General features: G+C 42.6%; 1 protein-coding gene across 5 annotated transcripts in view; it reads left to right on the top strand.

Moving 5' to 3' along the window:
• Nucleotides 1–22,632, top strand: part of ARID1A (AT-rich interaction domain 1A) — a 126,325-nt gene extending 103,693 nt beyond the window's left edge. For all 5 annotated transcript variants that reach the window (XM_083511913.1, XM_083511912.1, XM_083511914.1 and 2 more), the window contains 12 exons: nt 789–934; nt 1,028–1,137; nt 6,459–6,668; nt 7,114–7,318; nt 12,879–13,011; nt 13,138–13,307; nt 13,457–13,598; nt 14,361–14,486; nt 14,592–14,688; nt 16,735–17,608; nt 18,267–18,397; nt 19,599–22,632. In XM_083511913.1, the coding sequence (XP_083368039.1) occupies nt 789–934; nt 1,028–1,137; nt 6,459–6,668; nt 7,114–7,318; nt 12,879–13,011; nt 13,138–13,307; nt 13,457–13,598; nt 14,361–14,486; nt 14,592–14,688; nt 16,735–17,608; nt 18,267–18,397; nt 19,599–21,311 (4,057 nt within the window). In that variant the 3' untranslated portion in view covers nt 21,312–22,632. The remainder of the gene's footprint in view (nt 1–788; nt 935–1,027; nt 1,138–6,458; nt 6,669–7,113; nt 7,319–12,878; nt 13,012–13,137; nt 13,308–13,456; nt 13,599–14,360; nt 14,487–14,591; nt 14,689–16,734; nt 17,609–18,266; nt 18,398–19,598) is intronic.
• The last annotated feature ends 1,500 nt before the right edge of the window (nt 22,633–24,132 follow it).

Here is a 24,132-nt window from a genome sequence, read left to right on the forward strand (position 1 = left end):
GGATCATTTTTGTAAGGTTGCGAATATAAGCCACACTTCAACTTTTCACGGTCAGAATTTTTTTGGGGAAAGTGTGGCTTATATTTGGGCCAATATGGTACCAACATCAGACCTTAATTTGGGTCTGGAAACAAACTGACAACCAGTGGCGGTTAGGGAAGGCAGATGGGGTGGGTAGTGTCTTCTGTTGGATTATAATGGAATTCATTTTTCTGCTGTCCAACGTTACCTGGAAGAGACAATAAAATAAGTGGGGTGGGTTTCTTTCGTCTTGTATTGGGAAGGCCTCTGCTTCAGTTGCATCTGGAACATGTATATTCAGTGAGCAATTTACACAGTATTGAGAAGCTTGGGGAAGAGGGCTGTGCCAATTTTAGGCGTGTCCAGTTGAGACGTGGTCACCAATGGGTGGGTACTTTTCAACCTGGAAGAAGGCAAAATGAGGATGGAATGGGGTGGGGTGCACTTTAATGCATTCCACTAAATACACATGGGGGCCAGGAATGGAACCCCAACACAAAATGGTTGCCACCTGTATCTTGATGCTAAAGGAACTCAAACCTCAAAACCTTAGAAGAGCTGAACTTGCCTCAATAGCCCAGATCTGAGTCTCACTTTTTCACCCACACAGCAAGTCAGAGATACACTAAGGAATGCCCACTATGGAGAAAGATAATCTCTTTAGTCTACCTGTTTGTGTAGGGAATTTAATCAGGAAAAATCACATTATTAGCCAAGTGCTCGTTGGTAATGTACACAGTTGACTAATATAGTTGTGTTGTTTTTAGGCCATCTGGTTACCCCCATATTAACCAAGGAGGAATGATGGGAACTGGGCCTCCCTATGGCCAAGGAATAAATAGCATGGCTGGCATGCTCAATCCCCAGGGCCCACCATATCCAATGGGTGGGAATATGGCCAACAATTCTGCAGGTAAGATGCTGTACCCAGTCTTTCTGCCCAAGTTCTTTGTGTTTTTGAATGGCAAGCTGAAAAACATTTTCATGTTGGTGTTTGACTCTCTAGGGATGGCTGCAAGTCCTGAGATGATGGGACTCGGGGATGTTAAACTAACACCAGCTCCCAAAATGAACAATAAGGCAGATGGAACCCCCAAAACTGAATCCAAGTCAAAGGTAAAAAAAAAGTTTTCTGTAGCTGCTGCAGAGATTGGGAGGTAGTTTGTCAGCACTGGTTTTTAAAGAAATGTGAGCCTGGATTTTATTAGTGTGCATTTGACTCTATCTTATGTGATTTGGTTATGTTGAAAGTATGAGACTTTTCTTGTTTTACCACCCATATTGTTGCTGAACAACATCATTTCCTTGTAGAGAGCTGCACTACTAACTTCATATGATTGCCAAATGAGGCACTTGTTTGTGCAAATTCAGAGAACATGTAAGCATTTATGGGGTTCTTTGAAGCTTGTTGGATTGTGCCTGGAACACACTTAGACCATGCCTTCATAATATTCTCCTTTATTAAGTAATGTGTATTGTACCTCTTGCCTGGGGTTTACCTCCAATAAATCATGGCCCTAAGGCATGAAGAGCTCTAGAGCTATACAAAGCTTTTCACTCCAAAGCACTTTATTCTATCCTTTGCTTGCATTCTGTTGCACTAGTGGACATTCTCTGTGGAATTAAAAGTAGAGCATCTTATACATTAGTCTATATTTCCAGTGTGTGGAATGGCCAACCACATGCCAGGTTATGTGGGATCAGCTTTCAAAGATGCACAGAAATGTATTTCTGGTTATGGGAGTCAACAGTCTTCCCCCATGAGAGCTTTGTAGCAGTGTTTATTATAATAGCAGAAGCAACTAATCATATTTCAGATCTAAATGACAAAATGCTGTGCGAGAATTTTTTTTAAAAGTATTTGTGGATGCTCAGACCCCCGAGCTTCATGCATCTTCTGTGTCTTTAGGACCTGATTTCTAACTTTTATTTATTTTTGTTTTTTAAAAAATGGCAAAATTTCCAATATGTCCCTCAGTGCCAACCTGAATTAGTGTATAGTTCTTCTTCTGATGATGTATCATAGAGGGTGGGATTCAAAAAGGGCTGTTGCAAACAGGGTTTGAAATCCTTATTAAGTGGAAACTGTAGTTACTGTTTGTGTCACCAAAACACTTTAACTGTGGTTAAGGAAGAAAGAGAGAGTTGGCTCCAGAGTAGATAAGGGGATAGGAAGCACATCGTATCTGTGGCCTGCTCATATTCTGATTTTACATCTGCGCCAGCCCAAGTAGATGTGGCCTTGGACATTCTATGCAGGATGTCTCATTCATATTACATGTTACATTGGCACCTCAACTTTCACCAATCTGGAATAGAGATATATTTCCCTCAAGGATTATTCTAACCCTCAAATGTTAATTTTGATGATAAGGGAAATGCAGTGATTTTATATTTTTTTTCTGCCAGACATTTGGTTCTTAGAGAATTAGCTTCTTCAATGTTCTACAGTAGCAACCTACTTGTAAGGTTAATAACTCTGAATATGGGATCTTAACTCAATTTGTCAATTGTATCAAATAGGGCAGTGGCCAGGAGGTTGTCATCCTGGTGCCAAAAAGCCTTGCAGGATTCTCCCCATACCTTTGTTATTTTTAATTGCAACAAAGTAGAGGAATAGTAAAGGAATATTAGAGCAGTTTAATAAAGCTTTGTTTTTCTCAGTCCAGATCTAACAACTACAGTAGTGCTGTTATAGTACTAAACAAGGAGCCTCATAGTTACTGCTTCAGGGAGTCTTCCTTGTGCCCTTCAGACTTCCTCGTAGCAAAATACTGACATAGCTAAGCAAGTTAGCTTCATTGATCTTTACTTAGCTAGATAGGGTCTGTTTTCAACTCTGTGGCAAATAAGCCTGGTTCCTTTAAACTTAAACTGCTCTTAGACTTTGATTACCTGGTACCCCCCACAGCTTTCTGCTTTAAAGACTGCAGTTCCAAGTGCTTGAGGTTGGAGCCATAAGGAAAGGGACTAATGCAAAAATTCAGTGTACATTTCACAAAGAAATTTTGCTTACATTTTCTTAATGCTCGGACAATTGGGCCATTGCCTAGTCCCATTAAACCCCCATGTTTATTCAACTAGTCTAAAATTCACTGGGGAGAGTGATCCTCTCATATGTTGGATCAAATGAACCTTCCCTGTCTCTTAAATGAAATAATTCCCTGGGAGTGTTTTTCCTGAGGCAGCTGTTGCCTTTTCTTCTGCAGTACAATCTTCCTGCAGTGAGAGAAAAGTAAGAGAAGAACAATCTGTCTAGGTAGCGGCTAGAATGCCATATGGGTTCGACTTGAGACATCTTAGGAGCCCAAAAGGAACATTATCAAAACTGATTACCAACTTCTTTGGCTGGGAACTTGCATAGACAGCAAAGTTATCTTGAGGATTCTGACCCTGACAAAGGAAGCAACTTTGACCACTAGTTGTCTAACTTTAGTTTGTCATAAAGTCTTCTTTCATTGCCTTTGTTTGGTGAAATGCCTTTCACTTTAACTAATGCTGATCCAAGACTTGCGACTATTTATCTGATTTGTATATTCATTTTCAACAATAGTTGTGAAAGCAGGTTACCCTTCCAGAAAAATAAATGTTATTGATAAAATGACAGTAATAACGATACAGTGTTGTAACAGTGACAGATTTAAAAATGGACAGCTAGTATTAAAGTAACACCTTAATAATAAAAGGCTTGCCTGAAGAGAGAGATTTTAACAGTTCATTGGTAACAGATTCCAGAGCTTGGGGGCCACCAGCAAAACAGCTGCTTGGATGCTGGCCACTAGCCTGATACATGGTGGGAGTGCAATGAGGTATTCATCCTTACATCTCAAAGTGCATGGCAACAGGTCATGTGCTTCCAGACTTGGAAAAATCTGCATACTATCATTGATCAGTTGCTTGAAAGTTATACTAACACCCCCTTCTTTCTATTTTAAAACTCAAAGCTGTGCAAGCACTGTGTCTCACACTATTGCTGTGACATAGTGTGTGTAGTTTGCTCCTGCAAAGAGAAGTTGGCTAACAGAATTAGGAGACATCTGGATGTGGGTGTTCCGTTTTTCACCCCTGATGTTTCCTACATCTCTTACTGACTCTTAACAGTGGAGCTTCTTGTTCTGTCCAAATCCTCACTTCTTCCCCAGGCCAGTTTGTCATTGTCAAGAGGTTTTCCTTCTGGCCTGTGTACAACTACATTCAGATAATACTGGGCTGACCTGCATCCACATTTCATGCTTTTTAACGAAGTTCTACCATCTCTATAACCTCCAGCTTCTACTACAGATCTCTTAGTTCCTTGGTTGTCTCTTTACTGAATGGTTGTGTTGCTAGTTTCTCTTCATTGACTTGTTTCCATTATTGCTTCTTTGCTCGAAGACAAAATATTTTTGGATTTTCACACAGTGTTGCTGAACTTGCTTTGACTGGTCTTTTAACACCAGGTTGGTGTTCTTCATTACCAAGCCTTTTTGCAGTGAGAGACCAGAAATGTTAACTAGTTCCTTTACTGCCAGAAGATCTGATGTTTGTGAGAGAAGTTGGACATACCAGTGAATGTACTTGTCTGCACCAGTCCATAGGTGCTGGCCCTTCTCCTTGTTGTATGGAACTTATAATTCAACAGCCTGCATTTCAGAAACATACAATATCTGTTTACTGAAGAGTGCTCTTCATAGCATCTTGATTCTTCTGGGAGCTGGGTGAGGGAAAACTTAAATAGGGCCATGCCTTACAATTCTGAGAAAGTTTTACTATTTGGCATACCCTTCTCTGTGGTTTATGAACGGAAAAGTCACTGGTGAGTCCAGGCTTCTTCTCTGTAAGGATTCAATGAGGCTGCAGCTCTCCCAAAACTCCTGTGACGTTTTGTTTGTAAATATTATCTTACTCTTTCAACACCCATAAAGATAATGTCTGAAATTCTACTGGAGCCCATTATATTGGCTTTTTATTTATTGGCTATTCACTTGTTGCATAATCACTGTAACCAGCAAGACTTGAATCTAGATGATTATGCTTCATTTTTCTGGCACATTTGTACTGAAATTAAACTTTCATAGGATCTCAGCCATCTTCAGATGCACCATACTTCTGTCATCAGCTTTATTTCGTAAGTTGTACTGCTTGAACATAGTTTCTAGGGTTAACACTTCTTTTACATTTGTTTCTAAGACTTGTTTTTACAGTGTTTTAGTTTGTATTTAGCATACATGCAATTTTATTTATTTATTTATTTCTTGTACTGCCTTTCTGCAACCTGCCCCCTCCCTATGCAAAGTGGCTGACAAAAATAACCAAACGAACAAATTAACCAAAATCCTGTATTGGTAAACAAAGCAGCAAAGACAGTATCAGCACATCAATAACTAGCATTATAAAAAGAAAATTCATGGCACTTTTAGTAGCCACCAAATAAAGCAGAAAATCGAGATTAATTCAAATTAAACAATGAGACTACAATAAAACAACAATAATGGAAACAGAAAGCTAATTAATATGAATTCAGAGTCATTAGTCGAACAAATGCATGGACGAGCAGGACAGATTTCACTTCATGTCTAAAAGATTTAAAAAGAGGCTAGACATATATTCCTCAGGTGGAGTTGCATCATTTGGGCATAACCCTTAGCCATGGTCCACTGTCTAGTAGCAACCTGCATAACCTCTGGAGATGAGTACATCCAAGAAAGTTCATTGATGGCTCAGCTGCTGTGCAGGTTCATATAAGAGCAGGCAGCCCTTAGGGTACCATGGTGCCAGATGATGTAGGGCTTTATAAATTAAGACCAGCCCTTTGAATTGTGCCCAGAAACAAACTTGAAGACCACAAAGGTATTTGAATATGGATGTAATGTGTTGATTCCAAAAGATAAAAGACGAAGAGTTTGGATTTGATATCCCGCTTTATCACTACCCTAAGGAGTCTCAAAGCTGCTAATAACCTCCTTTCCCCTCCTCCCCCACAACAAACACTCTGTGAGGTGAGGGAGGCTGAGAGACTTCAGAGAAGTGTGACTAGCCCAAGGTCACCCAGGAGCTACATGTGGAGGAGCGGGGACGCGAACCAGGTTCACCAGATTATGAGACTACCACTCTTAACCACTACACCACACTGGCTAGAATCATGACTAGTTAATGACCTGGCTATCATATTCTGAAATATAATGCACTGCAGTAATGAAACCTGGATGTCACTAAACTGCAATGTCAGTGTCATCTTTGCAGTAAAGGACCAGTTTGTAATTATTGTACAACTGATGTTAACCTAGATTTCCACAATGCACTTAGACTGAAGTAGGGTGGTTGCGCCTCCATCAGAATGGTGTCATTGCTTTTCTCCCTGCGTTATGTGATGATATCCGAAGACCTACCTTTTCTCAGATTGCTTTTAAATTAATGTGTGATTCTCTACTCTGCTTCTTCCTCTCTTTTTTCTCTAGAAATCCAGCTCCTCTACTACTACAAATGAAAAGATTACTAAACTATATGAGCTGGGTGGTGAGCCAGAAAGAAAGATGTGGGTAGATCGCTATTTGGCTTTCACTGAAGAGAAAGCAATGGGCATGACCAATCTTCCAGCTGTGGGCCGGAAACCCCTAGACCTGTATCGGCTCTATGTCTCTGTGAAGGAGATTGGAGGGCTGACTCAAGTGAGTTAACTTAAGCTTGTATCTGTTAAGATTCCCTTTCTCAGGTCCGTCTTACACACAACACACGTTTATATATCTTATTAACCCTGGAGGAATGCACAAGGCCACATCTAATTCATAAATTCCCTGCCCTGATAAGCAAAATTCTTGATAGGTTGCTTCAGTTTTTTTATTCACATTTACTAGATCAGTTTGGGGTAATATTACTGTTAGTGCTCCCTCCCCTCTTGAACTTGTGTTTTTATATTTGCTTCCCTAAGATGGACAATAAATTGCTTATTGCTTTTTTTTAATCCTTTGTTATGAGGAAGGAAACTGGTGATTTATATTTGAGTTTCCTTACTTTCCTAAACACTACTTGAGAAGTGTATCACTTTGCCTGTGGCATGCTTTAGAAAGGAGATGTGACTTGGATTTAAAAGTTGGCTCTTCTGGCTTTGTGCAGGTTAACAAAAACAAGAAATGGCGTGAGTTAGCAACCAATTTGAATGTGGGTACCTCCAGCAGTGCAGCTAGCTCTCTGAAGAAGCAGTACATCCAGTGTCTCTATGCCTTTGAGTGTAAGATTGAGCGAGGAGAAGATCCTCCCCCAGACATCTTTGCAACTGATTCAAAGAAGTCACAACCCAAAATACAGCCTCCATCTCCAGGTGAGTCAACTTTGACTTCTGAAGTGTTGAATTCATCCTGTCTTGTAATGCCCAGATCAGGGTCTAGTAGGCCACACCCTGTATCAATATATCACAGTTGCTCAACAGGGTCCTTATTCTACCAGAATGTGCAACTGTGGCAGTTATATATTTTTAAAAGGCATATTTACAAATGTGATTTATCTAGGCAGCCTTTCTGCATTTGTAAAGGTGTTAGAGCATCGTTGAGAACTGGAGGTGGCTTTTGCCTGCTCCAGGCAGGGTAGCTCTTTCAGATAAAGGATGGCATGCTGGGATTATACACTGATGTAGAGACAGTTGACTTTTCTTTCTGTTGTTCGCTTAAGACTTGAAAACGTCTTGCTGTATATCTCAAATTTGACACCTTGTTTTTTAGAACCCAAAATTATGCTTTATAAGGCTGGAATGATAGATTTAGTGCTGATACGTTGCAGATTTCTCATGGGTTCATGGTTTGGATCAAAAATTTTGGTATCTGATCTTGAACTTGAGAAGACCTGGTTTCAACATATCATTCACTTCTTACGTATAATGTTGTGTTGTTACACAGCTGCCTGTACAATCACAACATGCTGCTCAACTGAATGGGCCAAATATGTGTGCTAAATGTCTATTTTCTGTTAGTAGTCCTGTATCTCTGCAAACCACATAACTGTGACTTTTCCAGCAGCCTGGGATTGTTGCAGTGAAGGGTGGGACTAGTACGAGAAAAATGGGAACCAAGACTAACAATTGGCTTAAATACACTGCCACTGCTGTATTAATGTTCTTCAGCATACTAGCTGTCTTAATGTTTGAAGAGCTCTAATCCATATACTTGAATTTTTTTGAAAAAGACTAATATCCACTACAAATTGGGCACTGTTAAAAAAAAAGTTTTTCTTTCTTCCCCACCCCTTCACTGTAAAGGTAAGCACTGCTTTTTCTTAAGGCAACACTGCTGTGATTGAAGTTCTTTTGCTTTCATTTTTTACTTATGCTGACCAATCCTTGTTTCACGAAAATTTCTCAGAACTTTGATCATCTATTATACTCCTGGCCATATGTGGGGGGAGAAGGTGGGAATGTGAGCCCAAGGCTTATAGTGGCTCCTTCCTGCTCAGTAAACCATGGTTTAACATGACTTGCAAGCATAGCCACTGTGTTACTATCATGGTTGTGGAAATCGATGGGGGGCATATTAAAGAATTGTGACAAGGCAGCACTGTATGCCTGTAGCTACATTCTGAAGTAACTTCCTTCACAGCAGCATGATGGAGAACAGTTGACACGTCAGAGGTTTTGGGGGCTGACGTATCAAATAGGAGTGACATCCAGCAGCCAACTAAAAATGTATTAGGAGTTGTGTTACATAAGATCAGGTGATTTGTCCATCAAATCCAGTGTTGTCATCTCTGGCTGGCAGTGGTTCCAGGATGTCAGATGAGAACTTTCCCATTACCTGTTACATGATCCCTTTGACTAAACATGTCACAGGTTGATCCTGGGACCTTTGGTCCTCAAATCTAATTGGTGCCTACAAGAGTCTTAATTTGACCTGTGAGACTGTTTCCCTCAAGCCACATCCACTCGCTCCAAACCTGGCATCGTATATGTCATGTGTGAGGTAGATAAATACTACAGAGGAACAACCAGGAGCCTTTGAATGAGCTCCTTCTTGTTCCTTGGCAAATGGGGCTTGTATTCATCGTATTTTGAATTGGATGGCAAATACAAGCTCTGCTGGGATTGTTTCGACATGGGAGTTCCCAAACAGAGCCAGTCCCTGCTAAAAGTGGGGCTTAAAGTCACCATCAGCTGGTTGGCATTGACTTCAAGCCCCAATTGGATTGACTGGGATCTGCGTTTGCTGTACAGTTTGAGTCCAAGCCTCCTTGCAAAGGAAAAATGGATCACCTAATATCATGGTGATGGCATGCCTGTCAAAGTAGCGCAGCCAGAGGTGGCAGAACTCAGGATCTAGAACTCTGATCAGATCATATTCCTCACCCCCCTGCTGTACAATGAAGACATACTATTCCACAAAACAATAGTCCCTCATTTGGAATCATTCTGTATATTTGAGCAGTCCAATACTGTTCGGTTGCTGAATGCACTAGCTGGGATTCAGTAAAAATATCACTGAGAGTAGTGATGTGCTCTTGCTCCCTTCTGGTGACCCAGTCTGAAATCCATTGCTGGAAGAGGACATGGTGGGAATTTGAGATAGACATCATAGGATCTGTACCTACCCTTTTCCTGCTGCTTTGTGCCACTTCTCTTGAGCAAATGGATATGCTTCCAGTCTTCTGCTCTCTGCAGTGTGAATCCTTTTCATATTCAAATACTGTGGCTGCTTATTCTGAGTAAATTTAGTGGAGGGGATGCATAGCAACAGCATCATTTGAACCTGAACCTCCTGGACAGTAATTTTTGTTGTTGTGAGAAGGTGTGGTGACATGTTGCTTGGAGTATCCAAGTGACACACTATCTATCCCACACCACATGAGTGAGGGGATGTGTGGGAAAATGATTGCTTGTACATGAGAGCATGAGCAAAGTTCTTATTGTTGCAGGGTGATTTCATAGCTAGAAGCATCCTTGGAGCATGAATAGCGCGTGAACAGCTCGTGCTGTCCCATATGATTGGCTAACGTAGTATGGCCTGATCGCTCGCATGGTCTAGTACCAAGGTCTTTATCTGCTGGCTAGAACAAATTGCTTGATTTGTATTTTGTATCTTTCACACATTTCACACAATAAAAGCTGTGCTGCATTAGCCAGAGCAGCCATATTTCGGAACCTATCATGGTGTGAGACTGATTTTTCTCTGGATGCCGAGCTGCAACTCGACAAATTATGTGATGGAGGCATCAGGGATACAGGTGTCATTTTGCCTGTCAACATTACGGTTTCATAGGGCTACTGTATTTTTCGCCCTGTAGGACGCACTTTTCCCCTCCAAAAATGGAGGGGAAATGTGTGTGAATCCCATGGGGTGAATGCAGGCTTTCGCTGAAGCCTGGAGAGCGAGAGGGGTCGGTGCGCACCGACCCCTCTTGCTCTCCAGGCTTCAGGAAGCTCTGCGCAACCCTCAGGAGACCGGTGCGACTTCGCGCCGGTCTCCTGAGGGCTGCGCAGAGCTGCATGCATTCCGAAGCCTGGGGCGCGCTGAAGAGCGCACCCAGGCTTCGCGCAGCTCTCCGCAAGCCTGGGGAGACCGGTGCGACTTCCCGCCGGGCTCCCTAGGCTTGCGGATAGCAGGCTGTTCTCGGGGCTGGAGGGGAAATATATATTTTTTTATTCCCCCCCCCCAAAAAAAAACCTAGGTGCGTCCTATGGGGCGGTGCGCCCTATGGGGTGAAAAATACGGTATATCCAGTCCTAGTCCTGTTCAGGGTGGACCAATTGAAATTAATGCACATTATAAACTAAGGTCCATTAATTACAATAGGTCTGCTCTAGAACTCAGTTGGATAAAACCCATAATCTCTAACCCACCACCTCAAAAACAATTGTTGTAGGTTTCATTTGCTGCATTTATTGTATACATCTTCTTATTGCATTTTTATTGTAAAGCCTCTCCAGGAAGGTTTGTTTGAAGGGTGAGGTTGTGTATGAATTTAAAAACTCACAAGTACATTAATTGGTGATAACACAACCAGCTCATTCTTGCTGTGTTGACCAACAACTGTAGTGGGACAGGAAACCATCGAACACTTGCGTTGCAAGAATGCTGTTAACCTCCAAAGTGCCGCAGTATTCCTTGTAGTTGCCGTGAGAGGCTACCATAGCTAGCTCTCTAGAACTTATTAAGCTGTATTATTAAACTTATTAAACTTATTAAGCTGTACACCTTTAAGAGGTGTACAGCTCCAAAAACTAGCTCTTGCCTGATTTACCTGCAGGCCTCTTTTAACTAAATGTCCTGTGTTGCTTTGGTTTCTGTTGGCTTCTGTTGAAAAGCTAATGCTTGTGGCTGGAAAAAGCCATGTTCCTGTGGTTGGATGGGGCTGATTTGTGCACTTAGGGGTATATCTGAAGGGGTAAACTTGCAGTTACAGCAAACAGCTCGCTTGTGGAAGATGCCAGGGTTCTCCAGCCAGCAAAACCCCCCTATTTATTGTGTGTGGGCTTGTGGTGCTAGGTGCTGATTTGCTTTGCCACTCTCCTTAAAGCATTTGTGGTGCTAAACAACTCCTTGCAGTGCTGCACAAGTAGTGTCTTGTGTGTTAGATGCTGCCTCCTGGACTGCTACAGCATAAGCTTGCGCTCTCTCTCCCCTCCACGATTCCCCCTCCCTTCCCCAATCCCTTTCAGCTTTTTTTGGCTCCTGGTTATGAATGAATGGCTGGCAACATGTGCCCTGGGAAGTGCAGCCAGTTAGGCTCGAATTCACAGTGTATGGAATTGGCATCCCTCCAGCAGTTTGTAAATTTGTGAGTTGGGAGGGACAGCAGGGGGTGGGGACGAACAACAAATGGCAGAGACACAGGGAATGTCTCGAAACCTCTTCCTGCTGATGTCAGTGTATTAGAATGCAGCAGCGACTTTGCTTGTTGGATTCCCAGGGGAACGGAATGGAGCTGAAAGGCTAATGAATGGGGAGAGGGTGTGAGGGGAGGGGTTATGAATGAAGCTCCCTGCTGGGCTTGCCTCTGCCCTTCCTTCTCAGGAGATGTCCCCAGACTGGGAGGGAGCAGCAGAGCAGAGGGAGAGGGTGCCAGGAAGGTGGGGCGTAAACAAACATGACCTGTAGCTGACCTCTAGAGGATTTTAATGAATAGCTGAAATGACTCATCAACTTGCAAGGCTGAGGCAAGGGATATCAGTGCCGAAAATGGTAACTAATGGAAACCTTAATTAAGAGTTTGGCTTTCGCTAGCTGCTAGGGGTGTATAAATCTGAGAGATGGCACCATTAGAGGCTGTGGTTGGCCTGGAACAGCAGAACTCAATAAACTGCACAGCTGGCTTTTTGATATTGTATACCTGGATTTTCATACAGTTTCCAGCGGTCTTGTGTCGAACAGTCCAGAGTAGCTGCTTGATCCCTTTTCCTTAGCCTTCTATAGAAGAATTTGTCTTCGACTTCCTGGGAAGGCTCCAATGGAGATGCTCTGTGCTGTGCTTTTAGAACCTTTTACTTGAGGCACTTGAACTAGGAGTTAGGTGTTTAATCTGCCATCAACATGCCTTTCTTGGTCATGTGCAAAACTGGACCATACTGATGCGGAATTGCCTCCCTTCCTAAAGATGCAGTACAGAACATTGTTTCTCCTAGGAGACTTTGTTTTGTGGTCTAGTTCACAGCACTTTTCAGTTAAGCCTAGCAAATTTGGGTTAATAGTCACAGGCATTATGGTGTGTAGGAAAGAGCAAGTTCTGTTATAAAAATGATGACCATTGACTCCCAATATATCCTAGGATTTCAGGAAGTTGCACTTCCCTGTTCAAGAAGTACTACCTTTGAGAGTTTGCATTGCTATAAAATCCTTCAAGGTTTTTTCTTAATAGCTTCTATTTACTATGGAGCTGATGCCTCTCTTCTCTACTTGCAGCTGGTTCAGGCTCCATGCAGGGCCCTCAGACACCTCAGTCCACCAGTAGCTCCATGGCAGAAGGAGGAGACTTGAAGCCCCCAACTCCTGCATCTACACCACACAGTCAAATGCCCCCTTTGCAAGGCATCAGGTATTCCGCAGTCAACTTCCTACTACTGACAAATGCCTAAAGGCTGCTGTGCCTGGCCGTGGCTTTTCTAATAGATTGCATTGATTGACCTCCATGTTAAAACAGTTCCTCCTTTTGTTGGCTCAGGAGTAACTCAGTAGGCCTTCAGGACACCTTTCCCGATGGCAGTGATCCTACTTTCCAGAAGAGGAACTCCATGACTCCAAACCCAGGGTACCAGCCCAGCATGAATACTTCTGACATGATGGGTCGCATGTCCTATGAAACAAAGGATCCATATGGCAGTATGAGAAAAGGTGATGTTATCTTTCATACTATAGCACAGAGCCATTAAACTCTCTAATCCCATGAAAGGAGCTTTGGAACAAAATTGCTTTAATTTTATGTCCAATATAGCTTCATGTCTTCCTGCTGAAGATTGATGGTTTCCTTTCTCCACTTTCAGGAAGTGATCCCTTTATGTCCTCAGGGCAGGGCCCCAACAGTGGTATGGGTGATCCTTATAATCGTGCTACAGGTCCAGGGATGACTAATATGGCCATGGGGCAGAGGCAGCATTATCCTTATAGCCCTTATGAGAGAGTGAGGTGAGTATTCACCCTGGATGCATTGATTCTATTATTGATTGATTGATTGATTTATCCATCCATCCCACCTTTCCCCCAGAACAAGGCAGTTCTCAAAAATGAAAACAGATACAGACTCTATACTGCTATACCAAGCAAATCACAGTTATGCAAATATTTGCTAAATGAACACAGCATTTTTCTCCCAGAAATATCAGTTTTCACAGAATTTATGTGTCTCAGGTTTGGGTTTACAGGTGAATATGTTTTTCAGGAGTATGTAAGTGGCAGGAGGGCTGGATATGAGCAAGACAGGCTTTGAAGGATTGTGGTGTTAGTGGAACAGGACTAGAAGATGTGACAGATGAGGTGATGGCTGGACTCTGTTTCCTGAACTATGGAGCCTTGCATGAGCACCACCCCACCCTGTCAGACAATGAGGACTAGAAATTCTACAAGGAATGAGAAATTTAAAATTCTATACAAAATGTACAAGATTGTACAGAACTGCAGAAGGCAAAGAGAGCCCTGGTTCTGTAACATGCATTATATTTATTTGCAGTGGTGATTGTTCTGTTAGGTCAAGTATGGGGAAACAGTAGCCCTCCAGATGTTGGACTACAACTCTCACCATCCCTGGCCATGCTGACTGGGGATAATGGGAGTTTGGAGTCCAAAAACATCTGGAGGGCTACAGGCTCCCCACCCCTGTGTTAGATTCTTTCTTTGTAGATGAGGGCTAGAATTACTTATAGTGTGAGGGTGTGCTGTGTCTTCCTTCAGGACTGAAGCTGGAATGGGACCTGAAACCAATTTAGGAACCGGAACACCCCAGCCCAACATCATGCCTTCCACTCCTGATTCAGGGATGTACTCCCCAAGCCGATATCCTCAGCAGCCACAGCAGCGGTAGGTTCCAGTACGCCTCTATTGTGTCAGCAATGCAGTCACAATAGAATTCCATGGTGTTCTGTGCATCTGGGAAGAAAACTAATACTTTCATCTTTTCTGCAGACATGATTCCTATGGCAATCAATTTCCCACTCAAGGTACATCCTCCAGCAGCCCCTTTCCTAGCCAACAAACCACCCTATATCAGCCACAGCAGCAGGTGAGCTCCCTGAGGTTTTGCAATTCAACTGATAAAAGATTGTGGTGGTTGCGACCTATGAGCAGTCACAGAAGGGAAGGATAGTACTGGTTTAGTTCAGTGGTTCTCAAAAGGAGTGGCATGAGGATGGCAAGTGCGGCGGGAAGATTCAAGGACAATCAAATTAACATTTGAATATTTCAGTGTAGTATTGTATCAAAATTTGGGGGGGGGGGGATTTACAATCAGAAACCGTATCCATGCCTCTATTCAAGATTATTGGCTCTGCAACATATTGTTGTGAACAGAGTATCTGCTCTGACAAATATGAAAGATCAAAAAGATGCAGGCTTCCTCAACCTTGGCCCTCCAGATGTTTTCGGACTACAATTCCCACCATCCCTGACCACTGGTCCTGCTAGCTAGGGATCATGGGAATTGTAGGCCAAAAACATCTGGAGGGCCAAGGTTGAAGAAGCCTGGAAAAGAGAAACACTTCTTTGCATTGATGAAATGAAAGTTTGTTTTTCTCAAATTAGACATAATATAACTGATATTACCCTGCAAAAGCAAGCTTACACTTCTCATTGAGTTTATATACATACTTAAGTTACATATGTAAAAGGCTCGTTTATAATTATATCATGTTCTTATGTAGCTGTGTTGTTTTATGCTTTCTTGATTTCCTATGATCATATTATAAAGTAGTTGTGTTCTGTGTTAAATCAAGCACTGCTAGTTGTTTCTTCTTTTCCAATGTATTTCTTATCAATAAAAAATTTGGTGTGGTATGATAAAAAATTATCCTGAAAGTGTGGCCCAGAGAAACATTTTTGAGAGTCACTGGTTTAGTTTAACAAATGCTGGGATTTCCTGGCTGAAAGGGGGAAGGGGGTGGTCTTCCAAAGCACACCTGAGTTGTCCAGAACTGTTCCCATATTTGTTCTAGATCTCCAGGCCTTAATTGGGCTTTGCCTCTATTGTGCTGTGGATTTTGCAGAGGGAACTTAAACATATTCATGCTAAACAAAGAATCTTTTCTGTTAGTTGAGAACTAACTTTCTAACTTATCTGCAAAAATATTATCTTAAAATGTAGCTGAGCTAAATCAAATCATAGTTCAGGAAATTTAGGGTAGGTGTCCACCCCTCAAAGATCTCCCTTTTGTATAGAATTCAGTTTCTGTATTTCTTAATATACATAATCACAGTGTAATTTTGTGTACAGGGTTCTCTTTCAGTCTTGGCAGTATATATGACTCCTGTCTTCTTATTTGAAGTCAAAGCTGGAATATAATTATGTCTCACTTGGATGAGAAGGTGTTTACAGTTGTAAAGCTTGGTCTGTAACCAAAAAATCCAGGATTTGATTATTCTTATAGCTTTGCCTTGATAATGTTACCATAGCAGGATACTTGAAGGTTGAAATATTAATAATAAAAGCCCTGTTATAGAAGCTTAATCAGCTGTTTTCAATGGGCACCTTTTACTCTTTTTATTTTTGGCATAACTCTGCACACTCTTATCTTGCCATAGACCCCTTGCCACAAATCATTTCTATTGTCTGAAGCCATGTGGCTGTAGTCAAATTTGCAGTTACTGATGTGATCAAGTACAGTAGGCCCTGGTGAGCAAGGCTTATGAAAACCAGCATCATGTTAAATTGCATCCAGTCCCCAGTCTTAGGCTTGATAGTGTTTGTGTTTTCCCCTCCTAGTATATAAAGGAAACCATGGCCATCTCCAAAGTGCTTTGATATAGTCCTGTATACGGCAAGAGAGGGAGGCAAAATAAGGTTAGCTTTCAATGTACTTTATTGAAAACCTCTTCCAGCCTGAACCAGTTATACAACATATTCTGTACACAGAGTACAGCTGTTCATTTTGGACAAGGAGATAATCAGGTTTGAAGCTTCTAGTACCAAACCCTGGTACACCAGAGAACAGTTCTGAGTAGGATGAGAGGAAACTGATGACTTCATGCTGTTCTGTGAATGCTGTAGGTTCCTGCCCATAATCTCTTAGAATGAGAGCCACTTATGAATTGCCAGCTTTTGTTTTCTTTCCAGAATTATAAGCGACCGATGGATGGCAACTATGGCCCCCCAGCCAAACGACACGAAGGGGAACTGTACAATGTACCGTACAGCACAGGCCAGGGACAGGCTCAACAGCAGCTGCCTCCGGCACAAACCCAACAACCAAGCCAGCAGCAAACTGCTCAGCCTTCTTCACAGCAGGAAATCTATAACCAGTATCCGAACACATACCCTGCCACAGATCGCCGACCTGCTGCTGGGCCACAGAACCAGTTCCCATTCCAGTTTGTCAGAGAGAGGGTCTCTGCTCCCCCAGGCTCTAGCACACAGCAGAATATTGCTCCTCAAATGATGGGTGGGCCCATACAGTCCACTCCAGAGGGCCCACAGCAAGGCACCATGTGGCAAGGGCGTAACGAGATGAGCTACAGCTATCCCAACCGGCAGAGTACTGGTTCTGCACCCCAGGGTCCTGCATATCACGGAGTGAATCGAACAGATGAAATGCTACATCCGGATCAGAGGGTTAATCACGAAGGACCGTGGCCTTCTCATGGAAACCGCCAGCCTCCTTATGGGCCCTCTGCCCCTGTGCCCCCAATGACAAGGCCGCCCCAGCCCAACTACCAGACCCAACCCAGCATGCAGAATCACATTCCTCAGGTATCTAGTCCAGCACCTCTTCCCAGACCGGTGGAAAACCGCACCTCTCCAAGTAAATCTCCATTCCTGCACTCAGGAATGAAGATGCAAAAGGCAGGGCCTCCTGTCCCTGCCTCACATATAACACCAGCAGCTGTACAACCTCCTATGATACGACGGGACATCACATTCCCACCTGGATCAGTGGAAGCTACACAGCCTGTGATGAAACAAAGACGACGTCTGACCACAAAAGATATTGGTAATTGAGCTCTCATTCCCTTGAGTTGATGGGAGAGTGGTGTGTGCCAGACCACAAGGCACCCTTTGGTGTATCATGCAGGGATTTGGAACCTACAGCCTGAGGGGCTGCATTCACTTGTGGGCAATCTTCCAGGGACCACACATCCGGGGGTGGGGGTTGGACACACACCACTCCATCCAGGCAAGCAAGAGGTATTATTACAATTCAAGGGCACATTCCAACCAAGTAAGATCACTAGAGGAGGACACAGAGCAGAGCCAATGAGGGGTGTGTCATGGGCAGAGAAGGGCCAATGAGGGTTGTCAAGCCTGGAGGCCTGGAGTTCCTCAGTGCTACATTATTATGAGGGAAAGGACTCTTAGATTGGAAATAGATGGTCTTGGTTGCTGTGGTTATGTCTGGTATCCCTTCATGTGCTGGATGCAATCCACAGGGAATTTTGCAAACCTAATGGAAATCATTGGGAGCCATGCAAGAGCTTTCTTAGATTTGTGCAAGGGTGATTCCTTATGGATTGAGAATTCAAGTCTAGTCCACCTGGCTGGGTGACTTGCTTTTGGTTCTTGTACAATGTAGAAAGCAGGATTCAGGGACAGGTTTAGTTTCATTTCATTCTGGGAGTTCAAATTGCATCAAATGTGTTTCTATGTTGCAGGAACACCTGAAGCTTGGAGAGTAATGATGTCTCTGAAATCTGGGTTATTGGCTGAAAGTACATGGGCGTTGGATACCATAAACATTCTGCTGTATGATGACAACAGCATAATGACCTTCAACCTTAGCCAGGTGAGTTGACACCTCCAGGAGACAGGGCTTTGAAATTTAAAAGTGGAATTGAAAGACACGAGCAAAAGATTAACATAGAAATGTGACTAAAGTCTGGGCTGTGTGTATTCTGCATAGTGTGGAATTCAGCATCTTGAGAATCATTTAATGTCCTTAGGGCTGAAATATTAGGCTTGATATCTTTGGGGGTGGATAGGGCTTCCAGAAATCAGGCCATATGGTTTCCTGTCTTTGCTTCTTGTCCCTCTGTATGACTAGAAGTAACAAAGTTATATAAAGTATGTAAATCTAGACTAATTTGCATTACTTAACTGGTATCTGTATCTGTGCAGAATGTTAACTGTTGGATGTAAGTGCACACAATTTTTTCTTATAGGTGAAATTTTAAGTGCTGGGGCATTATTATTATTATTATTATTATTATTATTATTATTATTATTATTATTTCAATTTATACACCGCCCTATACCCGGAGGTCTCAGGGCGGTTCACAAACATGGTGAAGAGTGGATAAGACAAAACAATAACAACACCGCAGCCCAGGACCTACTAGGGTTAGGATTTGCGAGTTAATGCATACAAAGACCCAAACAATTTACTTGGGGCATTAATCCACAAAAGCCTTAGTCCACTTTATCAGAGGTCCTGATATACAGGGCATTTATTCATAAAAGCTATATTAAATTTGTTGACTCTTTAAAGGTTGTTCAAGACACTCTGGTTGTAGTGCAACAGACTAACATTGAAAGTTTTGATTGTATTTTAGCATATGCATTTCAACTTACAGGTTTGAAACTAGGCTCAGATGTAACATAATACTATGGTTTGGTGCTACTTGAATGAACCTAGAACTTGTGCACTTACTTTTTCCATTGGGTCCTGCGATTGTTCCCCTCCCTTGTTTGTTTGCAGCAAGCCATAGTTTTCCATTATGTCTGAATTGGCAAACTATGGTTTGCACTTGTCATTCAAACTATGGTAAAACCCTGGTTTCTAGGGCAAGTGCAGACCAGAATTGTAAACAAAGGTTTGAGCATGGTTTTCAAGCAGTTTTCCAGTTTGGATGTAATGACAATACGTGGTTTTGACACAAACGGGAGAGAGAACTATGATTTGGCATTATGTCCGAATTGAGCCAAAGTTGGTCTTCAGGGGCAAGAAAATGTTGCAGTTTCTTATTTCATGTTCTGTTCCCTTGCAGCTGCCTGGGTTGTTGGAGCTACTAGTGGAATATTTCCGACGATGCCTGATAGAAATATTTGGAATCCTGAAGGAATATGAGGTGGGAGATCCAGGACAAAGAACACTATTGGATCCTGAGAGGGTCAGCAAATCTTCGAGTCCTCCTCCTGAAGAGGGGGATAAAGAGGAGCCACAGAGTCCTAACTGTGAGGAGGAAGAGGAAGGGGAGGAGGAGGCTGCCTTTGCAAATAAAGCCACAGCGCCTCTTGAGAGCAATGAGGAAAAGCTAGTCAGTAAATTTGACAAGCTTCCAGTCAAGATAGTGCAGAAGAATGACCCATTTGTGGTAGATTATTCTGACAAACTTGGCCGGGTACAGGAATTTGAGAGCGGGCTGCTGCACTGGCGGATTGGTGGGGGAGACACCACTGAACACATTCAAACCCACTTTGAAAGCAAAATGGAGCTGTCGTTGACTCACAAGCGAGCTCCTTGCAACTCTGTTTTGCGAAAACATTCTGTAGCTGAGAGCAACCCAGTCACCCGAGAGGGAGTATCCCCTCCATCTGACAGTCCTCCGGAGAAAAGGATAACGGCTACCATGGACGACATGCTTTCAGCACGACCCAGCTCATTGGCAGAGGAGGAGGGAGTAAGAAATGTGGAGGTGGCAAAGGAAAGCGGTAAATTCCCATTTGGCATTAGTCCAGCTCAGAGCCACAGAAACATACAAATCCTGGAGGACGAACCTCACAGTAAAGACGAGACGCCCCTCTGCACACTTCTAGACTGGCAGGATTCGTTGTCTAAACGTTGCGTCTGTGTGTCTAACATCATCAGGAGTTTATCATTTGTGCCAGGCAATGACTTTGAGATGTCTAAACACCCTGGTCTGCTGCTGATCTTAGGGAAACTGATTCTCCTGCATCATAAGCATCCAGAACGCAAACAGGCGCCACTGACATATGAGAAAGAAGAGGAGCAGGACCAAGGAGTGAGCTGCAACAAAGTGGAGTGGTGGTGGGACTGCTTGGAGATGCTGCGTGAAAACACTTTGGTCACATTGGCCAACATCTCTGGCCAGCTGGACCTTTCACCATACCCTGAGAGCATCTGTTTGCCTATCCTAGATGGACTCCTCCATTGGGCAGTGTGTCCTTCAGCAGAAGCCCAAGATCCTTTTCCAACCCTGGGGCCTAATGCTGTCCTCTCCCCTCAAAGACTGGTTTTGGAAACCCTCAGTAAACTCAGCATCCAGGATAACAATGTGGATTTGATCCTTGCAACGCCACCCTTCAGTCGCTTGGAGAAACTCTACAGCACCATGGTGCGTTTCCTTAGTGACCGAAAGAACCCGGTGTGTCGGGAGATGGCTGTGGTACTACTGGCCAACTTGGCGCAGGGCGACAGCTTGGCAGCTAGAGCCATTGCTGTGCAGAAGGGCAGCATTGGCAACTTGTTAGGCTTCTTGGAGGACAGCCTGGCAGCCACTCAGTTTCAACAGAGCCAAGCCAGTTTGATGCACATGCAGAACCCTCCCTTTGAGCCGACCAGTGTGGACATGATGCGTCGGGCAGCTCGAGCGCTGCTCGCCCTGGCCAAAGTGGACGAGAACCACTCTGAGTTCACGTTATATGAGTCACGGCTGTTGGACATCTCCGTGTCACCTCTGATGAACTCGTTGGTTTCACAAGTTATTTGTGATGTACTGTTTTTAATTGGCCAGTCATGACAGCCGTGGGATGCCTATACCCCCTGTGTGCGTGTGTGTGAGTGGAGGACTTAGAAACTGATTGTTGCCCTTTATTTATGCAAAACCACCTCAGAATCCACTGTCTGCCCTGCGCTGTCCTGCTTCTACCTTGGGGAAAAAGATATTCCCCCTTCCCTCACCTCTGCCCTTCAGATCTGTCCTAAACCCCTGTTCAAGGAGACAAAGTTCTGCCTACATTAAAAAAAAAGACTTTTTTTATTTTAACCAAAGTTGCTGTTGTTTACAGTGAGTTTGGGGAAAACAACTTTGTCCTGTTACCGCATCAACAGGCGCTACTTTCATAACTGTTTTTAATGGTAAACTCTGAAGGACAAAAAAAGTGACTGCTGAACTCTTGTGTGGTTTATCGTTGTACATTCACAATCTTGCAGGAACCAAGAAGCTACCAGTTGTTAACAGACCTTGTCCAATGGAGGCCTGTGCAGTAGAGTGTAGAACTTCATGTACTGTACACCTTAAACTGTAAACATACTGTAATAATGTCTCACATTGAAGAAGAAAAAAAGCTGGATCAGCAGCAAGCTGTAGTTTTTAAAAATGTTTTTAGTTAATGTTGAGGAGAAAAAAAGGCTTTTCCCCCAAAGTATCATGTGTGAACCTACAACACCCTGACCTCTTTCTCTCTTCCTCCTTGATTGTATGAATAACCCTGAGATCACCTCTTAGAACTGGTTTTAACCTTTAGCTGCAGCCTCATGGCTGCCACGTGTGTATATATATATGACGTTGTACATTGCACATGCCCTCAGACTCCTTGCAGTTTTGTTCCCCTTCTCCCTGCACCCCTTTATAGTATGACGAGTTAAACGAGTTGATGACCTGCAAAAGCGAGACACCAATTATTTAATCTCTTGCCAGACATCTCTCTCTCTCTCTCTCTCTCTCTCTCTCTCTCTCTTTCTTTCTCTATTTTTCTCTCTCTTTCTCTCTCTGGAGGATGCTGTACAGGTCTCTGTGTATAAAGTCATTGCTGTCTCAGCAGCCAATCAACTTATAGTTTTATTTTTCCTGGGGTTTTTTTGTTTTTTGTTTTTCTTTCTAATCGAGGTGTGAAAAAGTTCTAGGTTCAGTTGAAGTTCCTGATGAAGAAACACAATTGAGATTTTTCAGTGATGAATTCTGCATATTTGTATTTCAGACGATGTAGCTAAAAAAAAAACTTGATGTAAATTCCTCCCTTTTTTCCTTTTTTGGCTTAATGAATATCATTTATTCAGTATGAAATCTTTATACTATATGTTCCACGTGTTAAGAATAAATGTACATTAAATCTTGGTAAGATGTTTGTGAGGGTTTTCATTTTTGAATGGCCCCAAAGGCCGCCTAGTGGGATCATCCACACTTCTAATTTGGATTGATTTCATAAATGTAAATTATATTTCTAAAAAGAAAAAAAATGACTCCTGGGTTAAAGGAAGAGACTGCCCACTTCCAAAGGGAAATACGTGGAATTTCTGTTTTGAAATCAGGAAACATTTGTTGCTTTGAAGATTAGAAAAGTAAGCAGTTTTTGATTTTGGAAGAGTTTTTACCTTAACTTTAAACACCTTTTGCCTGAGGGCCCCAAAGTGTGCCTGCCATGTTGCTAAGAATTTATAAATCAGTCCTGTTCATGACATCTACAGGTGTTGAAAAGGTGGGTAGTGGCGGGTAAAAAATACAGAATATATGGATAAATCTCCCTCACTCCTAGTTCTGTGTTTCTGAAATGAGGTCAGTTTCTTTGACCCTGTTGGAAATGGTAATAAGCAACTTTCATAAAGAACAGGGATCTGCAAACTTTTTCAGCAGGGGGCTGGTCCACTGTCCCTGAGACCTTGTGGGGGGCCAGACTATATTTTGAAGGGGGAAAACGAACAAATTCCTATGCCCCACAAATAACCCAGAGATGCATTTTAAATAAAAGCACACATTCTATTTTGTACCTCTGTGTACACGTTAAATTAAGGATTATTTTCAAATACTGTTAGAAATATTTCAGATAGTTAGAAATATTTGTACAAATACAATACAGAGAAAGTCATCATATTTCTGATTTCTAAACTAAAACCATAGCACAGAGGTACCAAACTGTCAAATTAGTCACATTTGGACCTTATTGAAATCAATGTGAAAACTTAAAAGTTGTGGCTAAAGTGCCACAGATTTCAACAGAGGCTAAGTGCAGCTAGCTTAGTCTAGTTGATCCAAGCTACTTGTATTTTACATTGTTAGCCCCTCTGAGACACAGTGGTCTGAAGAAGATAGGTCACTAAATAAATTAATATAGGGTTGTATCCAATGTTAGTCATACTAAGAAACCGGCTTATTGAAATGAATGGGCATGACTAACATATGCCCATTGATTTCAATGTGTCTACTCTGATTAGAACTTTGTTGGCTTGGCTACAACCCATATAGTCTTACCTTAGAGGCAGAGAGATTTCCCTCCCACCTCATGAGGATGAAAACAAAACCTTGCAGGCAAAAAAAGAGGATAATTGTTCAAGCTCATTGAATATCTAAGACCTTGATAAATCTAGCTTAAAACAAAAAAATGTATTATATTTGCATCCTTCCCTTTCAGGAGTTCTGGGAGTTGCATACCAGCTTTCCTATTTAGTTGATGCAGCTGAGAGAAGTTAAGAAGGTCTCTGCTGGATCAAATAATCCAACAATGGCCAACCAGATGCTGTTGGGAAGCCCACAAGCTGGGCATGGAAACAGCAGCTCTCTCCTATTGTTGTTCCCCAGCAACTGGTATTTACTGGTATCATGTTTTGGACTTGGAGTTTCCCTA

The sequence above is a fragment of the Podarcis liolepis genome (genome assembly GCF_965112155.1).
Source record: "Podarcis liolepis genome assembly, chromosome: 7".
In the NCBI taxonomy this organism is placed as follows: domain Eukaryota; kingdom Metazoa; phylum Chordata; class Lepidosauria; order Squamata; family Lacertidae; genus Podarcis; species Podarcis liolepis.